At 36.2% G+C, this 26,103-nt stretch overlaps 1 protein-coding gene across 13 annotated transcripts in view; it reads left to right on the top strand.

The window, feature by feature from the left end:
- SOX6 (SRY-box transcription factor 6) overlaps positions 1 to 26,103 on the top strand; it is a 375,823-nt gene that overhangs the window by 336,245 nt on the left and 13,475 nt on the right. For 11 of the 13 annotated variants that reach the window (XM_055722486.1, XM_055722487.1, XM_055722488.1 and 8 more), the window contains 3 exons: positions 4,456 to 4,564; positions 21,803 to 22,036; positions 24,488 to 24,704. In XM_055722486.1, the coding sequence (XP_055578461.1) occupies positions 4,456 to 4,564; positions 21,803 to 22,036; positions 24,488 to 24,704 (560 nt within the window). The remainder of the gene's footprint in view (positions 1 to 4,455; positions 4,565 to 21,802; positions 22,037 to 24,487; positions 24,705 to 26,103) is intronic. The other 2 variants (XM_055722481.1, XM_027810471.2) reach the window with 1 other exon arrangement.

Genomic DNA, 26,103 nt, shown 5'->3' with positions numbered 1-26,103 from the left:
AATCAGTCATCTTCTCGCATATGGTTTGAAAAAAAAATTGTCTTGCTGGCAAGTAAACTGTTATTTAAGTACACAATCCACGGTACTACAGAAACAGTTTTGCCAAACTTGTCCAAGTATTCTCACATCCTTAAAGATGGTATAAATATCATTTATAGCAAGCCGTTTACTTCAGACTATATGGAATGCCTTCCTGCTCCCCTGATCTAAGTGTCCCAGTTTGCATTATGGCCTTTATTGCTTCTGTTTGATGGAGTGATCAGTAAAAATTTAATGACACTATAAAATAATAAAAATGTCATTAATTTACCACGGATCTTGGATGCAGTGGTTGTAAAGTTACATTAATAAACAGAATATTTTTTACAACAAAAAGCATTGTTACGTGGGAACATATAAATAACACACATAAATTTAAGAGCAATTTTACTGTTAGCACACACATTATTATGGAATAGCCAATAAGTGTATAAAACATAGTATATAAAATTTTATGAAAATATACTGTGCACATCAAAAATTCAGCTTTTATCTAAGTGCAGAGAAAAGCCATTATTGTGTGCTTACTGTTTCATTGCTGTTCTTTCACAAGATCACAATTTTATATTTGTTTCTAGTCATTTGAAGTTTGCAGCCTTTTCAGAGGTAAGGGCTACTGCTTCCTTTTCCTTTACTCCTCGCTTCACTAAATCACTCTTTTACCTTCCACACGTGAAGAAAGAATTAATACTTTCTGCCAGAACGTGACAGAAAAGTTGCTAATTTAATTCAAAACTAAAAATAATGCCAAAGGGGTTGAAAGGCTTGCTTGGCGACTCTGGAAAAAAGGGATAGCTATCTAACAGTCGATCTGTCATCACTGGGGCTGCTCCATCACTGACTGTGATAATATGTGAATATGATGGATGCCACAGCCTTGTGGCTCATAACATTTAACATTCATCAGCTCTCACTAACGGGGGCTTTATAATTTAAATATCTTTATTTAATATGCAACATCTACTTCATACATCATAATTTCAAAGCACTTAGAGAACCAACAGTCCTGCAAGACAGTTGAGCAGAGTTTAATTTTTTCAATAACTTTTACGTTTTCTCCATGTTTGTGACTGACAACACATAAATAAGTGCCTAATCATGTCATAGAATGGAAAATTAAGATTTGGCTGCTAAGAAGAATCTTTTTTCTCTTCTTTTTCTCAGTTTAAAGAAGTAATTATTTTTACTGCATGTTCAACATATAAAGAAGCACAAAGGATCTGAATTGTGCTGGGAAGCTCTTTCAGTTTTCTAGTGCAATCTCCAATTTTCTGTGTTGATCTAGTAATGAGAAAGGGTTGTCAGTGTTGTGTCCTAAACCTTTTTTCTGAAATATAATTTGGAAAACTTTATGTGACTGTACAGTATAAGGTCCATAGCCAGTACAAAAAATCAGTTGAAATTAGAGGCCCAAAGTGCTTTTTCACAGGTAACAAAACACCTCCACTGTCCACAGCAGTGCGCTCTATTGTAAAATAACCAAATTTTTCTATTAATGTAGGTTAGGGAAGTAGCAATATTTCCAGTAGTCAATGTACATGTGAGCAAACACAATCCATGTGTAGGTAACACGTTTGTTAGTGCAGCTATGTATAACCATTTACTTTTAATGAAGGTATGTCTTTTTTTGTTCATATAGGAATATTATGTACAAAATCAATCTTCCTCTCAGTCTTTGCTCATACTAGGAAAAAGGTATACTTTTAAAGGATTTTTAGCACAAGTAACTATTCTCTTTAGGATGAATTCAAGATGGGAGCAAAGACAAATCCCATAAAAAAGGATTGGACCCTAATGGAACAAGTTTTCTCTCCACTAATAGATTTTATATGAATTTATTGTATTCCATGGAACTGAAAAGGCATCTACTGGATAAAATAATTATTAGTATTGAGGAACATTTTTCTATTTGTTACGGTTCTCTGAATTTGTCTAAACCCAATGCAAATATTGAAAAAAAAAATTACAATCACTATGAACATCATTTTCAGTAAAAAAGCAAGTAAAGGAATTACTTTAAAAGGCATTTCAAAGACTTAAATATTGCTAGCCTAGTTACAGCTTTTTATGAATTAGAAGGAGGGGGTTAAGAAATAACTATAAATACATCTCCTTTGTTTGACAAGAGCAGGTATTCTTATGGTATAAGTGCTTTCATTTTACTGTTCATGAACCTTATCATGTAATTTTCCCTTCTCTCCTTCCATGTCAAAATATTGATATTCTTTCAGAAACTTTCTCTTTTTTTTTTTCTCCTTTTTTTTTTTTTTTCAACAGAATATTTTCTGGTAAAATCAAAGAGAATGAATGACTAGAAATATATTCTAAATGTGCATATTGATATGTAGCAGAGTCTGTTGATTTTTATAGCAGAAAGGTATTTCTCTTTCTTCCGAAACACACTTCCAGGCTGTTCTTCCAAGAATACTGCAGGTGCTGTATTAACATCCTTAAGAAAAAGCTTTTAGCGCAAATATTTTGGAAGAGACAATATGTGTGCCAAAAGCTGTTTTCTTAGTACTGCTCTTTGTTTTTATTTCAATTGCAAATCAGCCCTTTGCAGTGGAACGCAGAATCCTTGACAAACATTTTTTTTATTCTGTCTACCAGTAAAACAAATCCGATCCTGATGATTCAGGTGAATTGTTACATTGCATAATATCTTTCAGTAAAATATTGGGCCTCTAGTATTGCAGTGCCTTTCTGCAGTCACATTTCATTTGAAATTCTTTTCTCATGAGTTCTTTTGTATATGTAAGCTCCTTAATCAACCACAGTTTTTGCAGAAGAAAATAAGATAACCAAATATAAAATGCGGAGTTTTTGTTGAACAATTGGAAGATTCTGAGGAACTTACAGAAATGCAGTTAGTACCTGGAATGCCTCAGCTGCATGTTGTGACAAATCCAGTGTCAGATTCTGCTTTCTTGTCTTCCTCTGCAAATTAACCAGAAAATAATTAAAAACAAATCCATGGCTGAAGGAATCAAAATAATTCCTCCATTGTTGGCCTGGTGGGGTTTTATTACTTATTTATTACAAGATAATTGAATTTATTATTTATTACAAGATAACTGAAAAATAATCACGTTGCAAAGCAGAAGTATTTGGAGGTGGAGCAAATGAGGAGTCAAGGCCATCAGATATGTTTTGTCCTTAAGAACGTTTCCAAGTTTCTAACCATCTTGCAGGAGAGAAACTTCTAAAGTTTTCTTCTTACGTCTAGTACGCACAGCACAGAACTAGGTCATTGAACAATAGACTGAACAGCAATCAGCACTCTACTTCTGCATAATGCATTAAGTATAACATGGAGAAACTGTTCGTAGGGCTGAAAGCTGGTATTGCATGTCTTTAAATTCAAGCTGACATGACATTTAATATTGTTTCATAGTAATGAACAACAAGGTTTCATTCATTCACAAGTACAACATAATGCCAAGTTTAGTCTGAAGAGGTAACAACAAGGCAAGAGGGAAAACATGCTATGTTCCTTCAAATGAGAACGCTGAATTAATGATAACCATTGAACACTTTGCTACTGATATGCAGTGCTACAGAGACTACTATTGTGAGACAATATTACACTGTCGTTTATAGTAGCCTTGTCCAGTAGTTGATTGAGGAACTGGCTTAACACAAAAAATACCTTTCAGTTTCCACTTTCTAGTTCCAGGTTTCCTACGGAGGTCTTCAGCTCTCAAACGCTTTTTGGTTGCTTTCTGGTTTTCTAGGAGTGTGCATGCTTTTCTCCTTTTTTTTTTTTATTTATTTTGTTTTGTTTTGTTTTAATCTCCTTAGGTTCCCTTTCCACCGAGATACAATTTAAATTCCTAGACAAAATAATAATATCAGTTCTGTCATCTATTATTCCTTCTTTCAAATACTTGTCTTTGAAATCTGCTTGCATAAAATTCAGACTTGTGTTTTCTCAGAGGTATGAATGCAAACTTGAATACCATAGTGGGGCAAAAAGTGCTTTTTCCACTAAATTAGGAGGATGTTTTATTACAAACTCTTCTTTCAGCTTCTGAATTTTCATGTCTCCCAAATGTTGATTGTCTTTTCCAGTTTAAGTTAGAAAATAAATGGAAAGGCAAAGTGAGCAGCATCAATCAACACTGTTTGCTGCCAAGAGTGTTTTGTATTTGCATGTACAGTCATTTATGCATTATGGCAGTGCAGATCAAAATAATCTCAAAGTTTCTGTATATATTTCACATTTTAAACTGATTTTCATAAATGCAAACATTCAAAATCTGTAAAAAAATGTCCCTGGGTTAAAATTGTAATTAAATGCACTTATTATTTGTTCTGATTGAGAAAATAATGCATGTATCAGTGCATAAACATATGCACAGGCATATAACGAGAGCTAACCTATGGACCATTAAGACTACTTCTGTTCTTTTCCAGGAAAGAACAAGGTTTGATAATTTAGGCCCACAGTTAACAGGGAAACCCAATGAAGATGGAAAACTGGGCCCTGGTGTCATCGATCTTACAAGGCCAGAAGATGCAGAAGGTGAGTTGCAATTTTGACTACGGGTTATTGACCACCGCATCACAGAATGGTATGGCTGAAATGCTGCCAGTGTCATAAATACTGTCCAGCTTACATCCCAGGGTAACGCCTGAATGATTTCTGTGTGGGTTTGAGAGATTGTAGTAAGTCCATAGAAAAGAGTGGATATACGAAAAGGACTGTAGCCCTCTAAGCCCTTCTGCAACACAACTGGGTTTCCCCCCCCCCCCCCAGAAGCTCTCAATTAAATGTTTACATTTATGCTATTATTACAAGTGTAAGAAACATTGAGAAAACTATCTCTGTAAGGCAATATATAATTTTTTTTCACCAGTTTTTAAGGATTTAGCAGTTTTGAAGTTAGAGCTCTGTAAGGAGTCTACCCATCAGTGCACTCACTAACTATTCAAGATATAGCAAGCACAATTTTATTGACAGGCAGCTGTCAAATGATAATGGGAAAATATTTCACATTTTCTATATGAAAATGCCTGATATAAACCTTCAGTGCATTTGTACTCATTTCAGTGAGAGTTCTCTGTATCAGGCATACAGTGTCAAGCCATAGGTTGAAATCAGTGTGCATCAAGATTGAGTTTAGCCTCTAGCAGGGTTACCATGTATGCTCTGGAAGCGGATGCCACCAGTATCCTCTCTACCCTATGATACATTAGAAGAGAACACGTAGATAGATAAGAACCCTACCAGTCATGGTAGTAAGATTAATGTACTATTCAGATAGAATATTATGCAACGTTTTGCCCCCTCAATTTACTTCTATTTGAGAACCATTTTGCTTTTTTTTAACCTGACAAGTTCTAGTTATGCCACTGTTCTTAAGAAAAGATTAAAATATCTCTTAATTTTCCCATTAATATCCAAACATCTGACAGGTTCAAAAAATTCGCTTGCTTCCTTTTTTTTTTTTTTTTTTTTTTAAAAAAAAAAAAAAAAAAGGACAGGACCAATAAACTTGGTTTAACACATAGGGTTATTTTCAAATGATTCTTGAAATACTGTGACAGAATTTTTCTAACAAAAAGGCATTGATATTTTCTGTACAGAGAAATATTCCTATAAACACATTTTCTGTTCTGTCTCTCTGTGATCCAGAAATAAATGGTCCAGGTAAGGTCTCAAAAATTGTCCCTTCATTTTGAGTCTGACAACAGCACATGCAAATTTTATCTTTTATTTACTGCATAGGTAGTACAAGATAAGCCTGTGACAAAACATCTTAGAGCCCTGATTCTCCTTGCTCGCCAACCAACATACATTATCTTTAATCAGTCTCTAGGCAAATGAAAAAAGCTGAATTTAAAAGTATTTTGGGCAAGGACTTGTGTGCAATGGAGAAGCTGCAAGTTCAGTTCCAAGACATTCCTGTACTGACTCATCCATACAGAGGAATAGTTAACTCAAATTTAATTCAGCAAAATATTCCTACTTATTGGCTTAATATCATGATTAGCTTATAACTTGGAACTGACACATGTAGCAGGAGCGCACGCTGATATATTTTTTGCTTATTTATTTTTTTTGAAGTATTTTGACATAGTCAAGATTTCAGGTCTCCATAACAGTAAGATAAAATGTTGACTGAAGTTCATCAGCCATTTACTACAAATAATATTCAGAAGGAGACTAGCCCTCAATGAGACATTTCAGATTTTCCATATATATATATACACATTTTTTAATAGTTCCTTACAAAACCAATATTTTCCAGATTTTCTTTTTTGGGTAGCTATCATTTATGAGTGTAATTTCTTCATCGTGTATTGGCTATGATTAGCCGCTGTTGTATTGTCTTTAGACAGAAAAATAATGAACAGAAGTTAGGTAAAAAATAACTTTCAGACAGGTGTTTTGCAATGATTTTTTTTCTAGATGAAAGGACTTAGGAGATACATGGACTTTCAAGAGTACTTATTGACTAATCAGTTATTTATGAACTGCTTTGTAAAGGAATTTCCAACCTACAGCAACTTCTCATATTTCCATATGTTGAAGGGTATTTTTTTCCTCAGTTGGGATAAAAAGTTGCAACAGAATACTTACAGATACACAATTACTGGTTCATATGACATCTAGTCCCTGATGACTTTCTTGGTTTAGCTCATTTCTTTCTGTTCATCCTTTCTCTTTCTAGTGTCCTTAATTTAGTATCTTGATACACCTCGTGGTACTGACAGCCCCCCCTGTTACTGGATAGCACAGAATGAAGCTTTGAAATGTGTAACCCAAGCTTCAGTGATGTGTGCCAGTTTAAGGACAGTGTACATGTCTTTCTAGAGCTAGTGGAGCAGTTTGAGGCACAGTGTGTTGCCACATGAGAAATCTGAGTTCATGAATGGATTCAGATTTCCAGACTTTGCTTAGCAGCCAAGAGATGTCTCTGGAAAAAAGGTGCTGGATGAATACCTCTGCTGATCTGAAAAAAAATGTTGGCAGGAGTTCAAAACTGAGCTGCTTATTTGTCCTTTGAGTTGTAGACAAGGTGAATTTAGATATTAGCTGGATACAAATTAAAATACATTCAAAATATCACCCAAGTTTTGCCCCTTGTCTTTGGCAAGCTAGCTAAGACATGACACTTCTAGCATGGCATCATTTTGAGTGGAGGTCCATTGAAAACTGTGCTTCTGAAATAGCAGTTAAACTGTGGCCTCTGATGTAATGTCGATGCTACAGACTGTTCTTCAGGGATATTAATGCTTCTAATTGTCATACTATTACAGATCTTTCTAGGTTTGCCATGTCACAAAGTTTTTATATGTGTTGCTATTATTTTGTGCTTCTGTACATGTCTTTTTCAGGACTGGGTTACTAAGAAACTTGTTGACTTATTCTTTAGAATCATAGAATTGTTTAGGTTGGAAAAAAGCCTGAAGATCATCAAGGTCAACCATTAACCTAACACTGCCAAGTCCACTACTAAACCACGTCCCTAAGCGCCTTGTCTACATGTCTTTTAAATACCTCTAGGGATGGTGACTCAACAACTTCCCTGGTCAGCCTGTTTCAATGCCTGACATTCCGATGCTTTAGGTGATATCCTAATATCCAAACAAAACTTCCCCCAACACAACTTGAGGCCGTTCCCTCTTGTCCTATCGATTGCTGCTTGTTTAGAGGAGGCTGACATCCACCTTGCTACAATCTCCTTTCAGGTAGCTGTAGAGAGTGATCAGGTCTTCCCAAGCCTCCTTTTCTCCAGGCTAAACACCCCTAGTTCCCTCAGCTGCTCCTCATAGGACTTGTTTTCTAGACCCTTCACCAGCTTTGTTGCTCTTTGGCCTCCTCTTAAGAAGAGAGTCTTGTTGCATTTTAGTGTGTTGCCAAGGTCACAATCATAACCAAATGTCAAAGGTTCCTAATAGCCATAGCAATTTTCTTCAAAGACTTAGTGTGTTTCACACCTTCCTTTCTGTTTTGTCATTGTTACTTACTTTGAATATTTTTTTAGATACCATTTGAGTGCACGTTGCTGTAGACATCTCTAGATAATATTTATGTGTTTTGTTGTGTGCTTTTACACAAATAATGCAGTCATATAGAAAATAAAGATTTCTGAAGTAATGTAATGGTGGTCAGCTTTTTACCCTCATCTTTCATCAGAAATACATCCATATCTCTGAGGTCCAAGTGCAGTCGTGACAGAGTGAGTGTGTGGCTGTTAGATCTGTCAGATGGTTTTACTTCCATCACCAGAATTTTAGAATTTCAGAGTTATTTGCAAAAGGTATATTGACTATTTGTAGCGGGCTTTTAGGTGGGGAGGGGGGAGAGTAGTGTAACACATTTATTCCTGAGCCAAGAACTCCAAATTTAGTCCCACTACTGGCCGTAAATGGGGGAAGTGCAGTTCGGGCTTGATCCCCCAACTGATCTAGACCAAGGGGACTATGGAAGTGCAGTTCCACTCCCTGCCTAGTGCCCACCTGTGTTTGCACAGGAAGCTAAAGTGTGCGGAGACATTGGACATGTCTGTCTCATCCCAACAGGCAGCTGATACAGAACAAATCTGGTAAGCACCCCTGGTTCCCATAGCTTTGACACACTTTAAGGTTCAAGTAATTTGTTATAAGAAATATCAGCAGACTTCTGTGTTCTATGGAATGCCTTTGTAATAGTATCTAGCAATGTTTTTTCTCTATTCCTATATCTTTTCTATAACATATGGCAGTGATCTGAGTTTGACAGGACCAGAGTCATGTTTTCCTTTAATTTTAGGAGTGCTTGTGGTACTGGCTCATTGATCAGAAGCCGAAGCTACATGTATTATTTTTTTTTGAATCATGAATTATAAGACAAGTCTTGAAATTCTTTAAATTTAACTCTATGCAATTACAAGATAAATATGCAAGGATACTGTAGGATGACTTTTAAGACTTAACTTGTTGTCCCTGTCCAGTGCCCCTTAAAAAAGAAACGTTTTTTAAGATTAATGGTAACAAGGTGCACTTTCAGAGATGACCTGGCTTATGAAGTCGTATTTGAAGTTTGTGTTACTCATAATGACCTAACTGTCATCTGAAAGGAGGCCTGAAAATCATCAGCAAGAGTTTTATATTATATATATGATATAAACCTCTCTATTACTTCCTTAGCTACCAGCAGGACTGGGCTAACTATATTAAAAAACATGCTCAGATTGTATTCAAAACATTGCCACTGACTGTGACACCATTGATGAATAATCCATAGCTATTAGACTTATATCATTACCTGGAAATTCCAGTTGTCATGTTAAAATTTATAATACATTTGTAGCTAGCAAAATTCAAAAACATGATTTGGAGCCTCATACATGTTCGGTGACTGGAATGCAAATTTATAAACAACAGCCAGTTATATAACTAAACAAGGATTTTTTATTTTTTTTTCTCCAAACCTCATCATTTTAAAGGAAACCTCATTCTTTATGTAGGCAGTTTCACAATTTTGAACATTTGCAATTGTCACTACTGAAACACAGCTAACTGGCATGGACACACCAAGACAGCTTTGAATCTAGCTATAGCTGAAACCCCTTTCTGAAAATGACTGACATACGTCAGCTGACCAAATTGTGGAGAATAGTCAGGAGCCATAGGTGACCCTGTTTAAATTCCAGGTGAGGGAACCTAAAATATTTAGTTCTTATTTATCTGATGATATTGGATGTTCTAAATATGTTTTTCTGGTTCACGTTCTAAAAAAAGATATTCCTTTCACAGATGCTCATTTTTGGTGATAGTGCTGCTTCTTTTGAATAGTATAATGTGCTCTGTGTTTATGGTTCTTGTGCTTGTATAATGTGCTTTATGTTTATGGATCCTTCTGTTTTAGTGGTTGTGGTCAAATGCTTTGGAAATGTCTAGGAAGTATGTTAAGATTTTGTTTTGTAGTAGATAGAAATCTGCAGAATAGACTTAATGTTCCTGTTGACAATTACTGGTTTTACCTTAATTCAGGTTGCAGTGTGGTTTCCTTCAGCAGTCACAGTCAGGGATTCAAATTCCACCAAGACCTGATCTTCATTCCTGCCAAAGAATTGGATCTGTTAAAATACAGTTTGCTTGATTTGATTCTGGGCTCAGGGCAAAACCATCTGAATGTTATTGTTTTGCCACTGCCTCACTGTGTGATTTTGTAAGAGAGAAATGACTTCTTTGTGTCCTCTTTTCCCAAGTGAAAAATCAGATGCATTGTGAAGCTAAATTCATTTTTATAAAGCAAGAAACAGATGAAAATGCTGTATTAGTACTTAACATTGAGTTCCATGTTCATTCATGTTGACATATTAGAATCAGGGGCTTGTGAATTAAATATTTGGCCTCACTTTGCCATTTTGGGACAGCACATACAAAGCCCTTTTCTTCTGAGTCCTGTTTTGATGTTTTAATTTGTTCTATTTCTTATGTGGTGGTTTTCTTGATTCTGTAAACTACGTGTTTAGCACTTGCTGATTCTTCCTTTGACTACTAATCTACCAGTGTGTGTTAAGCACGGACCATAGTTCTGAGGATAGGTACATGCCTGCTGGTTTGGATAAAAACAGTTTTAAATAACGTGGTGGGATCTCTCTGTCCACTTCATCTGTATCTATGTATTTATTTATCCTTCCATTAAACTGTTACTTTTCAAAGTCTTTCAAAGGATAACCTTTGCTATGAAATCTGGATGTTGACTCGGTCATTAAAAGGTATCTTGGAGTCCTCAGAGTGGGATTGGTGCCAGCCAGTCTTCTCTAAATTCATTGACTTAGTGCCTGTGTTCTCCCTTACACTGCCTGCTGTCTCTTATTTTAATTTTTATGTTCCTTGGTTTAAAGATTGTGGTTTTCTATATAACAAGTCACTGAGAATATATAGCTTTAAGCCTTATCTGTTTGATCATGGTATCTTCAACCATGCTTCAAGTAGGCTGACTGCAAGCAAGTTGGGGACTGCAAGCTGTGTAACCATTGGTAGTAGGCTGGTTCCAGCAGTAAGCCCTAGCTTCATCTTATTAAATATAGTTCAGATATACACAGTTTTTGGTCTGAAGCTGATTTTGGACCTGAACCCAAGCTTGAAGGAGCACAAGGTCACCTTTGCTTTTAAACGAACATATTTCTATTCAGCAGTAAGCTTAAGAACCCAGTTCTGCAGCACTGCAGATGGTAGATTTGCTGACCAATGTACAAAGTCAATGAATTGCTCAATATGCGCAGCAGTTAACTGCAGCCTGTCTATTTATGTCCATAACATTAGCACTTCCCATTAATACCTGACCTGGGCTAGCTACATTGTGAGGCATATTTTAGTACAATGAGAGATTCTACCTGCCCAAAAGCAAGGAAAATTGAATGGCAAAGAAAGAAGTAGTAATAGGCATCATCACAGATTTAACCAATTGCCAGAACATGGTGAACGATAAGTGGTTGCAATGGCAGCAGCAGCAGTACATGTGGAATAATGAGGAGAAGAATGAGCTGACTGGGGAAAGACAGGGAGGCTTTGCAATGTAGAAGGTAGTTTCTTGGACGTGTGCAGAGAAACATGAGGAAAAGGAGCTACAAAGGGAGCACAAGTCCGGTATCTAAGAGTGAGGAAAAACTGCCACCTTGTCCAGCTCCAAATTTCTGTCCAGCTGTAGAAGTTCATTTTCTCTTTCCCTGGTGATAGAGCAGACATCATGACAAGTGCCTGGGTTTTGCAAAAAAACCCAGATCAGTGCTTTCGTAAAGGAGCACCTCTACCATATACTCAAAGCCTCAACATTCTCATATATGCCCAATAGTAAATAATTCCTTACACAGAAGGGTGACACAATTCCTTCTTAACTCAAAAAAAAGGTTGAATTTCAGCAGCTGAAAAGGTAGGTGAAAGGGAACCATATATTTGCAGCAGATCAATCTTGGCAGGCTGCCAACACAATCCAAACCTGAGGTAACTTGTTTAACACCCTCCTATGCAAAGGTGTAAACAGCAGGTAGTACATGCATGACAAAGCATCACCTACTTTTGTGACAGTGCTTCATAAATACTGGAGGAAAGAATGCCTCTCCATGCCAGTATTTGTCGCACATAAATATTTGTAATAGTTGCTATGGCAGTTGAGAGGGGAAAGATGAAAATCAGAAAACAGTGAAAGCTGTCTGAAAACAAAGAAGTGTTTCCAGAGAGAATGCAGTAAGTTCAAGTACTGGAATTTTTATTCCCCTGAATTCTTGTTACAGATCTTCGATTAAAAAAAATCCCATAAGTGTATCTTTATGATTTAAAGATAAAGTAACTTATCGTCTTGGTTAATTAGAACAGATGCTAAAAGGTAGCTTTCATTAATTGTGGTTGCCATTTTTAACACGCATGAATCTATTTGATTGTGCCTGATACTTGAGTGATATGCTTACATTTTTCAGAATAACTCATAACAGATTAGGAATCTGGGATAGAGTACTCGGGCACAGTATTTCAGTTGTGTTGGATGAGATTCAGCGCCTCAGCCCTGGAGTAACTCAATGTCTGCAAATGGGATAGGAATAAGTTGTTCTGTCTTTCAGAACGATCCCATCACTTCTCTGATGGCAACCACTTCATGAATCTTATTGTTGCCAGCATCCTCATAACATTTTACAGAAAGAACTCCCACTTTGAATGCTGAAAGATCTGAGCTGGGGTATGTGGACTGATCTTCCCATGGCATTGAAACTTGTTCTTCTCAAGACACTAATATTAAATATATAGTGTGCTTCTCACTCTCCGAATAATAAATCTGAATGTCCTCCACAAGTGTTACCTTTTGGTTTTCAACTGTCAGGTATTTTTTTCCTACTGCTAAATATGAGGTTTTCTTGTTTGCTGCTTCCACACTACAGTAAATGATTCTTATAGAATAGTACCTTTATTTAAAAAATTTCTAGTTAGAATTTCTGATGCTGTACAACCAACCACTGTTACAATGCCCCGAGTTTTACATAGGGGTGCCTATTAGCACAGTTATGGTTAAGGGCTTGTCACAATTTCCATTATATAGTAAAACATTATTTTCAGGAATTTAGAACAAGGCTGTAAAAAGTAACTGTGGGCTGCATTTTTTACACAGAAAATCCTTGCCCATGAGAAAATTATTGTCACAAATACTGAAAGCATCCGTCAGTTTGTGTAGCTATTTTTAAGTGGAGTGAGTGAAAAATTAAACATAGTAGTTCAGTGGTTTAAAACATTTTTTCACACTCATGTACAGCCACCACTGATGTAAAACACCCCATGGTCTTGATTCTTAGCTCTGCACATATTTTTGCATTGCTCCAATATCACAAAAAGAGCTTGAAGCTGCCTAAAATAGCGTAAAATTTCCAGGCACGACTGAATTTTCAGCTGATGGAGAAAGCCACCATTGTATCATACTGCATGGAGGATGGAGGAACCTTGTCTTTCTTCCTTACCTCCTTGAGCACAGGGAGTGGAGCAGAAATATGAATACATCAAGGAAAAAAAATCATTTATTCTGGCTAAGCACAAGCAATTGATACAGATTCAGACAAGTCCTCTTCTTTGTACAACTGTCTATTTTTCTAAGTCTATGCTGCACACCATTTTCTCCTTCAGTAGCCTTAGTATTTCAGCAATTTAAAAATGTTTAAGAGCATCTGCCTTTCTTCCATATAGCTATGCCAAATATCTAAGCAAGCATTTAGTGCAGAACTTAGTAGCAAGGGGATAGTATTTTCTTAATTTGTATTTGATATAATTTCATGGAATTGGGTGGTCCAAAATATGTATGCAGTGGGCAGTACATCTTCATAGCTTCTTCAAATATTAAATGCTTATTTTGTCAATTTGGCAGGGGTAGTTTCACAGGCAGAGCAGTATTTAAAACAAAGAGTAATTTGTAAATTTTCACATAAGCCCCTATTTCTTGGAAAATCCCCCATTTTTTATCCAAACTAGGTAAATGTGGCAACATATTTGGACGTGCCGTTGCCTTGTTTGTAAACACATCTTCCTGGCTTCACTCACAAATCCCAAATGCACAGGTGCAGCACATTTGAAAAATTAGCCTTAAGAGTTTTTCCTAACATTTATTATTACTTGTCAACTTAACAGCTCCTGTTATCATGCTGCTTTTGCTTCTCTCCCTTCATGATGTATTATTTACTAATTATATTATTATTTATTACAATAACAGCACCCCATGTGAAAGGCAAGAAGATATGGCCTATGCATATCCTAGCCCTAGGTCCTGGCCATATAATTACTGATATGATATGACAAGTAAGAACAGCAAACATTCAATAGAAGGAATTAGTTATATTGATATGAAGAATGATGTTGCATATGCTAGAAGGTGACAAATTCAATTGCAAATTGAACTTAGGAAATGGGCCACTAAAGCAATGATTCCAACACACATCAAAACTTTTTGCAAAGTATCCTGTATTTCATTAATAACATAATTTGAGGGAGGTGGTTTTGTAAATCTCCCATTAAACATAGTTTCCTTTTATAAACCACATTGTACTTAAACTTTTAAAATTCATTGGTTTTGCTACATAGGAGCAAGCAAAGGTGTTCATTAACAGTGTTCAGCTACAGCTTGAACAATGCAGCCATCAAATATGAAGTCAGGCTGCCTTTTTTCTGTGTGGTGAATTCTTGTCTGTCATTTTTCCGTCTTAAAACAAAAGAAAGCATTGACTGAAATATGAATGGATCATATCCTATGGCCCTTGTTCAGGCAGGATTTAAATAAACCCAAGCTGTTAGGGATGACTGAAGACTGCAGAATCAATCCCTGTGTTTTAAATCAGTATCATGTTTTCTGGATGTTCTAGGTGACACTGTCATGTCAGGAGAAATTTTTAACTATGGGAGTAACAGCTCCACCGACTATAAAACTGTTACTCTAATGGAAACATTTCTATGTTAAATAGATTAGTTCAGTCCTCTTTGTATTGTTTTTACTTTGAATATGATTAATAATTGCTTAGCTATTAGAGCAACAGTTTTTATTAAAAAAACAAACAAAACCAAAATAAATTTGCAGTATCAATAGATCTTGTCAGATACCTAACAATTATTAGTAATATTTCTCTTGGGCTGCGATTTTTTGTATCAATAATATCAATGTCAGAATGGGGTTGTTAGCATTTAATTAATTATCTGTGAACAATCTTGAAATCTGCTAGTGGCACATGATTGAAAAATCTTATGACACCTTACATACCTCCCAAAATTTATAGCAGAGGCTATTTCTTCACCCCAGGTTTTATCTAGATGTTTCACAGATCTTCACAGAATAACTTCTCATACTCTTATGTTGTTACAGCACAAGTGGCCACTGAGGGCTTAACTCAGGCCTTATGCAGTAATTAACTCAGTTAATATTTCATGTAATTTAAAAGACTATTGTATTTTTTTAGCTGTACTCCACACCAAATTTCTATAAGGGTTAATTTTGCCATAAAATGTGGTCAACAAATCTAAACTGTTTGTGTAAGCCATCAAGAAAGTAGTTGCACTTAGCAGTTTTAATTCATTTAAATAATGTAAATTTGGGCATGGCTGGCTGTGGATCGGAGATGTGCTAACAGTTTATTTAGAAAGATTGTTTCAGTATTTAATATGACCAAACTAACAGTTCAGCTTTAAACACTGCTGAGTGAACTGCTACCACTGATAGAGCTGAGAACAGTTGCTTTGATTTCACTATTTGTTTTAGCTCTGGCCTTTCAAATGGGGAAAGTCATACATGCAGATTGTGAGGATCACTGTGAAAACTGGCGCTGTGTTTTAATTGAGATTAAGAATTTTGCTTGCATATGTAAAACAAATATACTAAAAAAGTAAACTCAAGGCCACCAAAACTGAAAACAAGGCACTTCGAAAAATATATGCTGATATATAACTGGCTAGAATTTCCCTCATTTTGCAAAGCCACGAGCCACATGCATCAGCTCACCACAAAGTCATTAGGTCTTTTTAAACTCAGATGAAAAACATTAACAAATACCACAAAAGGCTTTAGTATGGCCCCTTTGTTCATTCACATATGGCAGTTTATAACTCCTGCACCACTTGGGTCGTGTGTTTGTTTAAGCTGCCTCCATCAGGCCAGCCCTGAAAGAACAAAAGACATCTTGAGCAATCCTAAGCAGGAAATGGGCTAATCTAAACATGGCTTGTGACACTATAAGTAGAATAGAAAGGGGAGGGATTGATTAGTCATTAATGTCCAATTGACTCCATATGGATGTTGCAATAATAAGGCCTTTTTCAGTGCAGTAGCGGAGTTATTGAATTAGAGGTTTATGTTTCCTCAGAGCTGACCTTAGGGAATTCCCTTTTGGTTCTTCTTGTTGATGTTTTAAAGAGAATGGAGTCTCTTAAAAGGAAAAATACAAGCCTTATCATAACCGAGTGTTGCATGGATGTAGCTAACCTGTGCTACAGTATATTCCCACCTCTTAGTATTTACTTAGCACACTTCAGAACCCTTGCAGGTGAAATATTTCAGAGCCCATTTAAATATTCCAGTATTTCATGAATCACTCATGTCTTTCTCACTTTTCCCCCCCTTTTCATTCACTGACAGGCAGCCTATAAGAAACTTTCAGCCCTCAAATTGCAGCTGAATAATATTTGTTTAGCATTTGGAATGAAAACAGCTTGGCAAACAGACACTTCCCTGCAGAACATTTGTGCCACTGTGTGACTACAGGCATCCCTGTCCCAGAGCTAGTTATGTTTCCAAATGGGTGTTAGTTTTGCCTAGTGATGACAAGACATGCCAGTAATGACAATAGTTCATGAGATACCCCTTTATTTTGCCTCTCTTGCTGGTAATAACGAATGAGAAAGTCTTCTGAATGTGGATAGCGATGAAGAAGTAAAAGGCAGGCAAGGGACAAAACAGATAAATGTTACACTAATGCTGCTGCAAGTCACTTAGATTACAGTGAAAGAGTAATTTTTGTAACTTTCTCCAAAATCGAACGTTCAACTTAATAATTAAAAATAATAATTGAATTATTATTATTGTATTCTAAACTTTCCAAAGCTTCTTTTGTCATTCTGTTCTTTCCAGATTTGCATTTTTCTACTTGATTTCAAATATTGCTATATCTTTCATGAAGGCTGAATTTGTCTGTCCACAGGTTAAGAGCAGGACCGGGGACTGTCAAGCCGGTTTTTCATGCTCCCCCTTTTTATGGCATTTCCCTGTTTATGAGTAACCCATCTCTAGCAGTAAAAGAGTAACTCCTGTTTGCATGTTCATTAGGTTCTGGTTTCTGCAATGCAAGCTGCTAGCAGTGCTGGTTGTATTCCTGCAGACAGGGCCAGATATTCTGGAGGTCGCAATCAGTCTTTTCCAAAGTAGACAAAAATGTCATCTCAGCTTAATGAGTAACTGACAATAGCAATTTTACTACTAACCAGTCACTTTTACACTAGTAACCTCAAAAGATTATCTTTAGTTCTATATACCCTATCTTGGTATATATCTGTGGAAGATGGTACACAGCCTATTCTCCAGAGTAGCCAAAGATTTGTTATCTGGGTGGGGGGGTGTGTATCAAAGAAAATGTATCACTTCAGACATGAATCAATGGCTATAGTGTGAAGAGTAATTAAGGAATAACAGAATGCCTGATAAAAATCTCTTTCTTTTTGCTGTCACTTCTTTTCTCTTTCTCTCCTCAACTTTTTCTCACCCCTTTTTTGCTCCTTTCTATCACGTTTATTACTGTTCGCATTCTGGTAACATGTAAAGGTCCAGTCTGAGTTTTTGTTGTGCTATATGACATATAAAATTGGAAGGTAAACCCGTATCTCATTAAAGACAGTAGGATTAACACGAATGTGGCCAAGATTTCAGGGAGCATGCAAAGACCTGGTACCTGTCCTAAAATTCTTGTCTTTATAAAAAGTGAGAAACTCATTTAAAGGCAGAAATAAATAGATAAACAATGTAACAATTGTTACTGTCTGTTTCTTAACATTTAATTCATGTAGAAATGTTTATCTTTCCTGTTGATCAGATTCTTTTCTCTTTCAAAAGAACAGGGGTTCTTCTTTCCTGCACTGTCATTAGAGAGCAATCAGTCTCTTTTGGAACAAAACTATTGTTTGAAATTACTTTAATGAAGCTGTAACAGTTTTAGATTCATTCTGTTGTGTTCTTTGACCCAGTATTGTCCCTAGAGTCTAGTCTGGAATTCAGCTTCCACAGAGGAGTTGCCTACCATATATCCACAAAAAGTGATAATTCTACTCTAATCTGCTTTCAGTTTTAAATCATCAAAGTCATGACAAGTTGAACAAATGCAAAGCATCTAGAAAGTGAGGCAGTCCACACCCTTAGCAGCTGAAAGTGTCCCTTTGAGGACAGCCCCAGCCTTTAGGCCAAAGTGTAGGCCTCTTTGCCAGCTAAGCCATTAGGGCAGCCAAACTATAGTGATTTTGCAATAATTTTTAATTCTGACCAAGCTCTTAATTCTGAAAATCAAACCCTTCTCCTGCGATTGCTGTATGAACAATAACTAGCAGACAAAGTGTTAGTTGCCAGAGCCAATTACCAACTTCCTTCTCTCTTCCCACTCTGCATTAGTAGTACTTATTTATTTTATCTGTTATTTTGGGTTTATTATTTATTAGACTTTCCTGAAAATATTTTCAGAAAGAAGTAAAACACCTACCTCTTTGCAGTTGTGTATGTATTTTATTTAAAAATTTCAGGCACCTCCTTTGGCCTATGTCAGTGCTATAATTATCACAAGAAGAACAAAAAATCCGTACTTTGTAAAACCTGTTGAAGTTGTTTATATAGGTACAATACTGTCTAAATAGCTGATTGACAGGATGAAGTACCTAAGAACAACGAGTTTGAAAGCTTGTTCTTATGTGTTTCAACTTGTAAGAGCTCACTGAGCATATGTGCTTTTTGTATCCTTAGTGCCTCATTTCTAAGCTAAAAAGGTACTGAGACTTTCTGGCTCCCCATGTAGAATCACATGCTAACAGAAGTATTTTCTTGTAATGCTTTAGATGCTGAATATAATTCTGTAGTTCTAAGACAGTTAGAAGAACATGGAGTTTATATTGGTTCAGTTATTTGCAGAAATTAATTTTGCAGATGCTTTTGTGATGGCCTATGGGTCAACTTGCAAATATTCCCCCAGAGATCAAGCACAAAGAACATCAACTCTTTGGCTGCTTTTTCAGGTCCTTCAAGTACGGACTTGCTTAAAGCAGATGCAGCCAGAGCTTCTTGGCCTTCTTGGGATGGTTGTAATTTATTACTCCAAGTAAGAATTGTTTTCTAACGTAACCTTTCTCTGAAAACAGATCATTTACAGTGGGGTTTTTTGTTCTCTCTCTCTCTCTTTTTTTTTTTTTCATTCTAACAAAATTATATCCAGTTTAAAAAGACAGCCTATAATCTTGCTACTAGTAAAGGTGCTCTGCCTGCATTAGGATTGAAAGGTCACACCAAAATTGTATTAGAAAGGGTTAAAAACAAACTCCTTAGCCATAGTATCTTTGGGAAAGTAAAAGATGGAAAATCATCATATGGATTCAAATGTGTCTTCTTTCCTTTGCTGTGAGTAGAGTAGCTGAATAACAAATGGCAACTTTTGCATCAATAATAATTTAATTTTTTTGTCACCAACTTCCAAATTGCCCATATACTAGTTACAAATTTTAGAGTTGCATTTTAAAAGATGGAACAACCACTGCATGGCATATTTGATTTTTCTCAAATTATATAGCCATTTGTGTCAATAAAAGTTTCAGTGTTGACTTACTAAGTTTGTAACTGTTTATAGTTTCACAATAAATATATTCTCTCTCAAAATATGGCATCTTTGATATGCATGTTCCAAGCCTTCTGACAATGAACAGAGACTCTTAAACCATACATATCTCTAAGCTGGTCCTATATGCAGGTCGCTTAGCAAAACTACTGTTCCTTTTTGCAATAAAAAGCTGACTGCAGCTGCAGCCTCCTGTAAATGCTGAACACCTGTAGCATGGTACTTAACTTAGAATAGTATTAAAATAGTTTTGCATCTCATATTTGCCACAAACCTGTCGTCTTTTATGTGTACGCATGTTAGTATACAAATTGCCAAATTGGTGTCAGTTGTAACATAATGGCATTGGAGGCATCATAAATTACCATGGTGATCCTCAGGAGAAGACACTGCTGTATACGAACGAGTGTTTTGCTCTCAGGGTAATGTATGTCTTCATCTGGCCCAGTAGTCAGCATATTGCCCTGTGTTGATGGATATAGTCAGCTTGAAACTACACTACATTTCACTGCACAATAAACGTGGCTGTCAACACCATATAAAGCAAAATCAATTTATCCTGTATGGTCAGTGCGTTTTAAATGAAATTAATGTACTGTGGACCTGGTAGCAAAAAGGTAGTGTATTAGTTATGCATCCTCTGTTTTAGGACTTTTTTCATGTAAATGTATTTCCTATATAGAATTTTTAAAATGGTATACCTGACTTACAGTGTTTTCACACTAAATTAGGAAACTGAGGTTTTGCTCAACTAAAAACTTGTGAGTCAGTCACTGCAATCAGTGCATCTTAGTGTTTTACCTAGTGTAAAGGACTAATATTGTTTGGCAAATAAATTGAGTAGGGAACTGTAACAGTTTACAAAAAAGGAGGCCTATTGCTGTGCTACTTAGTCGTCAAGTACCTTGCTTTTTCAAGATATCAAATTATATGAAGTTTGATGAGACCTAAGACTAAGTCTGTCACTCTCCCACTGTAAAGACTTTTTGCCTTTCTTTTATAGCTAACATATAACCCTAAAAACATACGTGATCATCACAATTGCAGAAGTTTTTCTGGTAAAGGCATGCCTTATCTAGGCTTGGTTATCTCTTTCTCCTGCATTAACTAGTTTTACACCTCATACTCAGCTCTGTGAACTCTAAACCCCCATGAAGCTTTGCTGTCTGTGGTCAAGAAGCAGGGCTGGAAGCATCCAAAAAGCTGGTTAAGGTTAGCATGTACAAGTTGAATCGATGGTGGGTAAAGACAAGGCACTGGGGTACATTAAAGCACAGCAGACATGGAGAAGCTGGAGTGCTGGTCTCCCATTCCGGAAGCCCCAGGATGCTGTGCATGTACCTGTTGAAGGCAGACAGTTTTATTACATAGATATGTGATCAAATGCTCCAAGACACATCTAAAATTCCAGTAAAGCAGATGTGACTTTAAAATGTTCAGCTTAAAATATAATCAGATCCATACAACTAGCAGCATGTACCTGGTGTGCTATATAATTTATTTTATTAAATGTTTGGCATGCGCTTACACTGCTTATGCAGCAAAGTAATTGTAAATTACTTGCGTGAACAGGTCTACATCAGTCTGGATTCTCAAGTGTAACTTTTATGTGAGTTTTGTTGAGCATTCAGAACATGTATGCTACGTTAAAGTCCCAAACGGAAACTTTTTCAAACCTCCATACCTTAACTGGAGAAATACCAGTCCAATTTATTTCCTTACTCAGATCTTGATGCCTTCAGCTGGGTGAGACTGATCAATTACACTGAAATCACTCGATATCCTCCCTCCCTCCCTCTCTCACCATCCCCCACCCACCCCCCACCCCCAATCCGGCAGCCAAAGCAAAAGAGAACGAGGCTAAAACAAACAGAGCACTGCAAGTGCTTGCGTCATCCACATAATAATGTTTTGCATCCATGTCGTTTCTTCCTGCCCTGACATTACAGGAAGTAAAGCAATGAATGGCTCTGCAGCTAAACTACAGCAGTATTATTGTTGGCCAACAGGAGGCGCCACTGTGGCTGAAGCTCGAGTCTACCGGGATTCGCGGGGCCGAGCCAGCAGCGAACCACACATCAAACGGCCAATGAACGCTTTCATGGTCTGGGCAAAGGATGAGCGTCGAAAAATTCTCCAGGCCTTCCCTGACATGCACAACTCCAACATTAGCAAAATCCTAGGTAAGTGCAAGACCGAACAAATTGTAATTGGGACCTATCTAGAGCTGAGGAAAGCTTAGAAGTCTCCGCTATAGTAGCGGCAATTGGCAGAGGCTAGTTATTTTTGAGGCGGTGGAAAGATGAGATTATTTCTACTGGTGATGTAGGCTAGTTACTTCCTTCTTGGATATGTAACTTCTCTAATTTTGTTTTTTTGTTTGTATTTTGTTTGGGACATGTTCACTGGAAATCGAATTCCTGAAATGCACACAAATGAAGACTCATGGGTTGTTTTCATTTTCATTCCCTACCTTTTCCCTTTCTGCCCCTTCCCTAATGCTTTTTATTTTCAATAGCAGAGTCTCAACATGCTTTAAAGGCTTAGCAGCATTCACAAGGATTGTTTTGTGAAATCTGCTGCAAGAGTGTATCCTGATAAAAGGTCTGACTGCAAGACCCCATTAGAAATCACTTGAACTACAAACCACCTGAATGCAAAATGGTACTTGCTAGACTAAATACTGGGAAAAATTAATAAAGTACAATAGAAAAATCAAAGGTTTATGTCAGATAGTGCAGTGTCAAAGAAAGAAACCTGGCACAGTTCAAAAGACATGTACATGCATACCTCCTTGCATGGAAAATGATGTTGATTCAGAATGTTACAATGTTCAAAAAGCTAAGGAAGCACGAGTATTATACAATTACAGTATTGCTTAGTTAGAGAACGTCTTAGTTAATATTTAATTTTTATAGATTGGGACGATCAGGGAATATACTGTGGATTATATTTTGCCACTGTGCAAATAAATTGGCTCATTTATGAGAAATTTTGATTTGCTTTTTAAGACCCCTCCAGAGAATTAGAAACATACGTGAGAATGAGTGGTGAAATGTTAAAACCTATATTTGCTTTCTGAGCCTTTGAAGTGAAAGACAGATTCCAAATGTAACTCATAATAAATAAAAGTAAAAATCAAGTTTCCTCTGTAATCATTTTATTGTAAACTTTGAGTTCAAATACATTCTTACCAAAGTTTGTTGCATGTTAGTTCAATCAGAGGCAGGAATACATAGAAATAAATGTTACTTTGTCCAAAAACTTCTAAAATCTTACTTAGTAGTTCTCATATTTTTGTCTACCATATAAGTAAGTTATATGAATAGCCTTTCAGTTTTGTATAAAACCTGTACTGTTTCAGTGTTGGCAGCTGTAGGGAATCTATATTATTTGTGTGCATTCTGTGAAAAAACTATTAGGAGCATAGTAACTGTATTCATTAAAATGTAAACTTCCAGCATAAATATTTCATAAGTGCCAGAAACTGAGTATTTTTTAACCATGGAATTAACCTGTCAGTATCTGCTCTGCCACAAATAACTCTATGTCCATATAATATCTGTGCAACTTTTCCAGGACAATGAGAAAAGAGACTGAAATATTAGAACTGACACAGAGTACTGCTGGCTATGGATAATATTTACACAACTTTTCCATTTGTTGATGTATGAAAAATCTTGGTAAAAGAATAGCTTCCACCCACGTTTACCACAGCTGTAATCGTTTTATTCATCTAAAAGACACCAAAAAGCTATTTTCTGCATTTTGTTATCCCCTGGAAAAAAATATCCCTTCTCTATTCAAGTGTTTGGATAGCTCCTTATAAACAATATGAGAGTTCTGAATACTTTTTCCTCTTCCTGTGTACGCTGTGTTAATTTTTTAACTTTTTTATTGGTGCAGCTTTCAATGAGAGTTTACAGTACCTGAAGTGGTGTATATAATTACAATGTGCTTACTGTTGTTTTTTTTAAATGAAAGTTTGTTAAAGGTAACTTTCTCAGTGCAGTCCTCTGCATTTATTACATCTGGCTGGAAGATAATATGCATAATAGGATTTAGAATATGGTAGGTGCCAAGTTTATATCAGAAGATTAGTAAATGTAACACAGAGACAGCAAGGGATTTCTCGTAATTTTTTTGAATCTGTAAGGTTTTGATGATTTTTTCCTGTTACATAGCAAGGTATTAATATCTATTAGTAGGAATATATAAACCAAATCCTCATAAAACTATCAAAGAAGCATGTATCCCTAGGCAATGTGTTAAGCTTCTAACAGTAAAAGTATGGCTGTAGACCTTACTCAACCATAAGAATGTGCATGGTATTACAAAGGTATAGAATTATTCACAGATTAATGCTCATATTGTGAAAAATTGACTGTTTTGTAGACTGAGGCTGAGATTTTGAGAACTATTGATTTTAAATGCACCTATTTAACAGAGATTTACATATGTGTGGTCTGCAGCAATATCTGAACGTCAAGGTTCTTTTAAGTTCAAATCAGTTTATTTATTAAATTCAAATCAGTTTATTTAACTAACTTATTTAAAATTTGTTTATTATGGTGAGAAATGTGTAAAGCTAAACCTGCTTTACTTGAGCACTCTCTAATGTTTTGTGTTAATAGGATCTCGCTGGAAGTCCATGTCAAATCAAGAGAAACAACCTTATTACGAAGAGCAGGCACGGCTAAGTAAAATCCACCTAGAAAAGTATCCTAATTACAAATACAAACCTCGACCAAAACGTACCTGCATTGTTGATGGAAAGAAATTGCGTATTGGTGAATACAAACAACTGATGAGGTCTCGAAGACAGGAGATGAGGCAGTTTTTTACTGTAGGGTGAGTACCATTGTTGTAATTGTTTTCTAAGACAGAGCATGCTGTTGAAAACGAATAGACTTAGCTGTTTAAGTCACTGACTAATATAATTTAGAAGGTAAGGATTTGAACCTGTAAAACCTTATTGAAAACATAAGATATATCATGGAATATGGAACTATCAGTTTGCCACTGAATGTTGACTATGAGACTGATTGTGGAATTCTTTAAAGTCAAAAGAAGTTGTTTCCCATTAACCTGAAAGTTCTGAATCATGTCTTTTGTGAGTTATTAGTAAGCTAATCCATTCGGGGTTAGTAATGACTCCAGGGTCATTTCCTAAATTAAGACAAGAACAAAGAGGAAAACACAAAAGAGTATTCCCGTGTAGAATAAGGAGGCAGGAGAGGCAGAAAAGGGGCAGAAGCAATAGCAGTTACATTAGGAACATACATGAATGAATAATATCATAGCATGAGGCTATTAGGAATTTTGTTATATATAGAACTGTGGAAAAAAATATTTTAAAAATAGATGTTTTAGGAAGAGCCATTCAAGTAGTGCATTGAAAGACTGGGTAGATTTACAGCTCAGAGTATACGGCTCAGAAAGATCCTGGCACAGATTTTAAAACATTGTGTGTTTTTAACAGTATTTCCTCTAATCTTCAGCAGAGAAAGCAGCACTATGAAAGATCTCCAGGCTAAAGATAAAAAAAGTCCAGTGAAACAACTGCACCATAACTGATTTCTCTCTCCTGTTTTTTTATGAATTAATCTGTGATGCTCAGTGCTCTAACACAATGTTTCTGGTGGTTTACAAAGAGTCTAAAAGCTATCTCCAGTGCCAGCCTTTCCAAATTCACAATGTTCTGCTTATTTCTCTAATCACAATAGTCTCCTTTTGTTGGTACTTCACTACCAGATAATTGACCTTGACGTCGATTATGTGCCCTCATTTTTGGCTTGGGCTGCAGAACTCCTGTTGCAGTCAATTATTTTGTGGTACAGCCTGCAACAATGTGGGCTCTTTCTTCAATCAGTACATAGAAGTGTTTTTGATATCTTGAAATAGCCTTCCAGTCTATAGTTTTGACATTGTTTTTTATTCTTCACTCTAAGGGAAATTGTTTACTAATAGGCTTCCATCAAAATTGTACATAGAACTCTAAACAGAAATCTGAATTTATACAGCACATCACAAATTACATTCAGATTGAGGGAATGAAACTCTAGCTTCTGTCTTCCAAAGCAGATTGACAGACTAGATCACATCTACACAAGAAATGCAAAATAAATGCCAAAACACCAGACTGAACAATCTGAGAATTGTTTGCTAATTCAAAACAGTATTAAGCAGTAGCATTTTACACATTGGAAGTGGTGGCTAAATATGGAGCTGAATGCGGAGGATGGATTTA

This window comes from Falco cherrug, chromosome 10 (assembly GCF_023634085.1).
Source record: "Falco cherrug isolate bFalChe1 chromosome 10, bFalChe1.pri, whole genome shotgun sequence".
NCBI classification, from domain to species: Eukaryota; Metazoa; Chordata; class Aves; order Falconiformes; family Falconidae; genus Falco; species Falco cherrug.
Note: the sequence above shows the minus strand (reverse complement) of the source record. Positions and strands in the feature narration are given on the sequence as shown.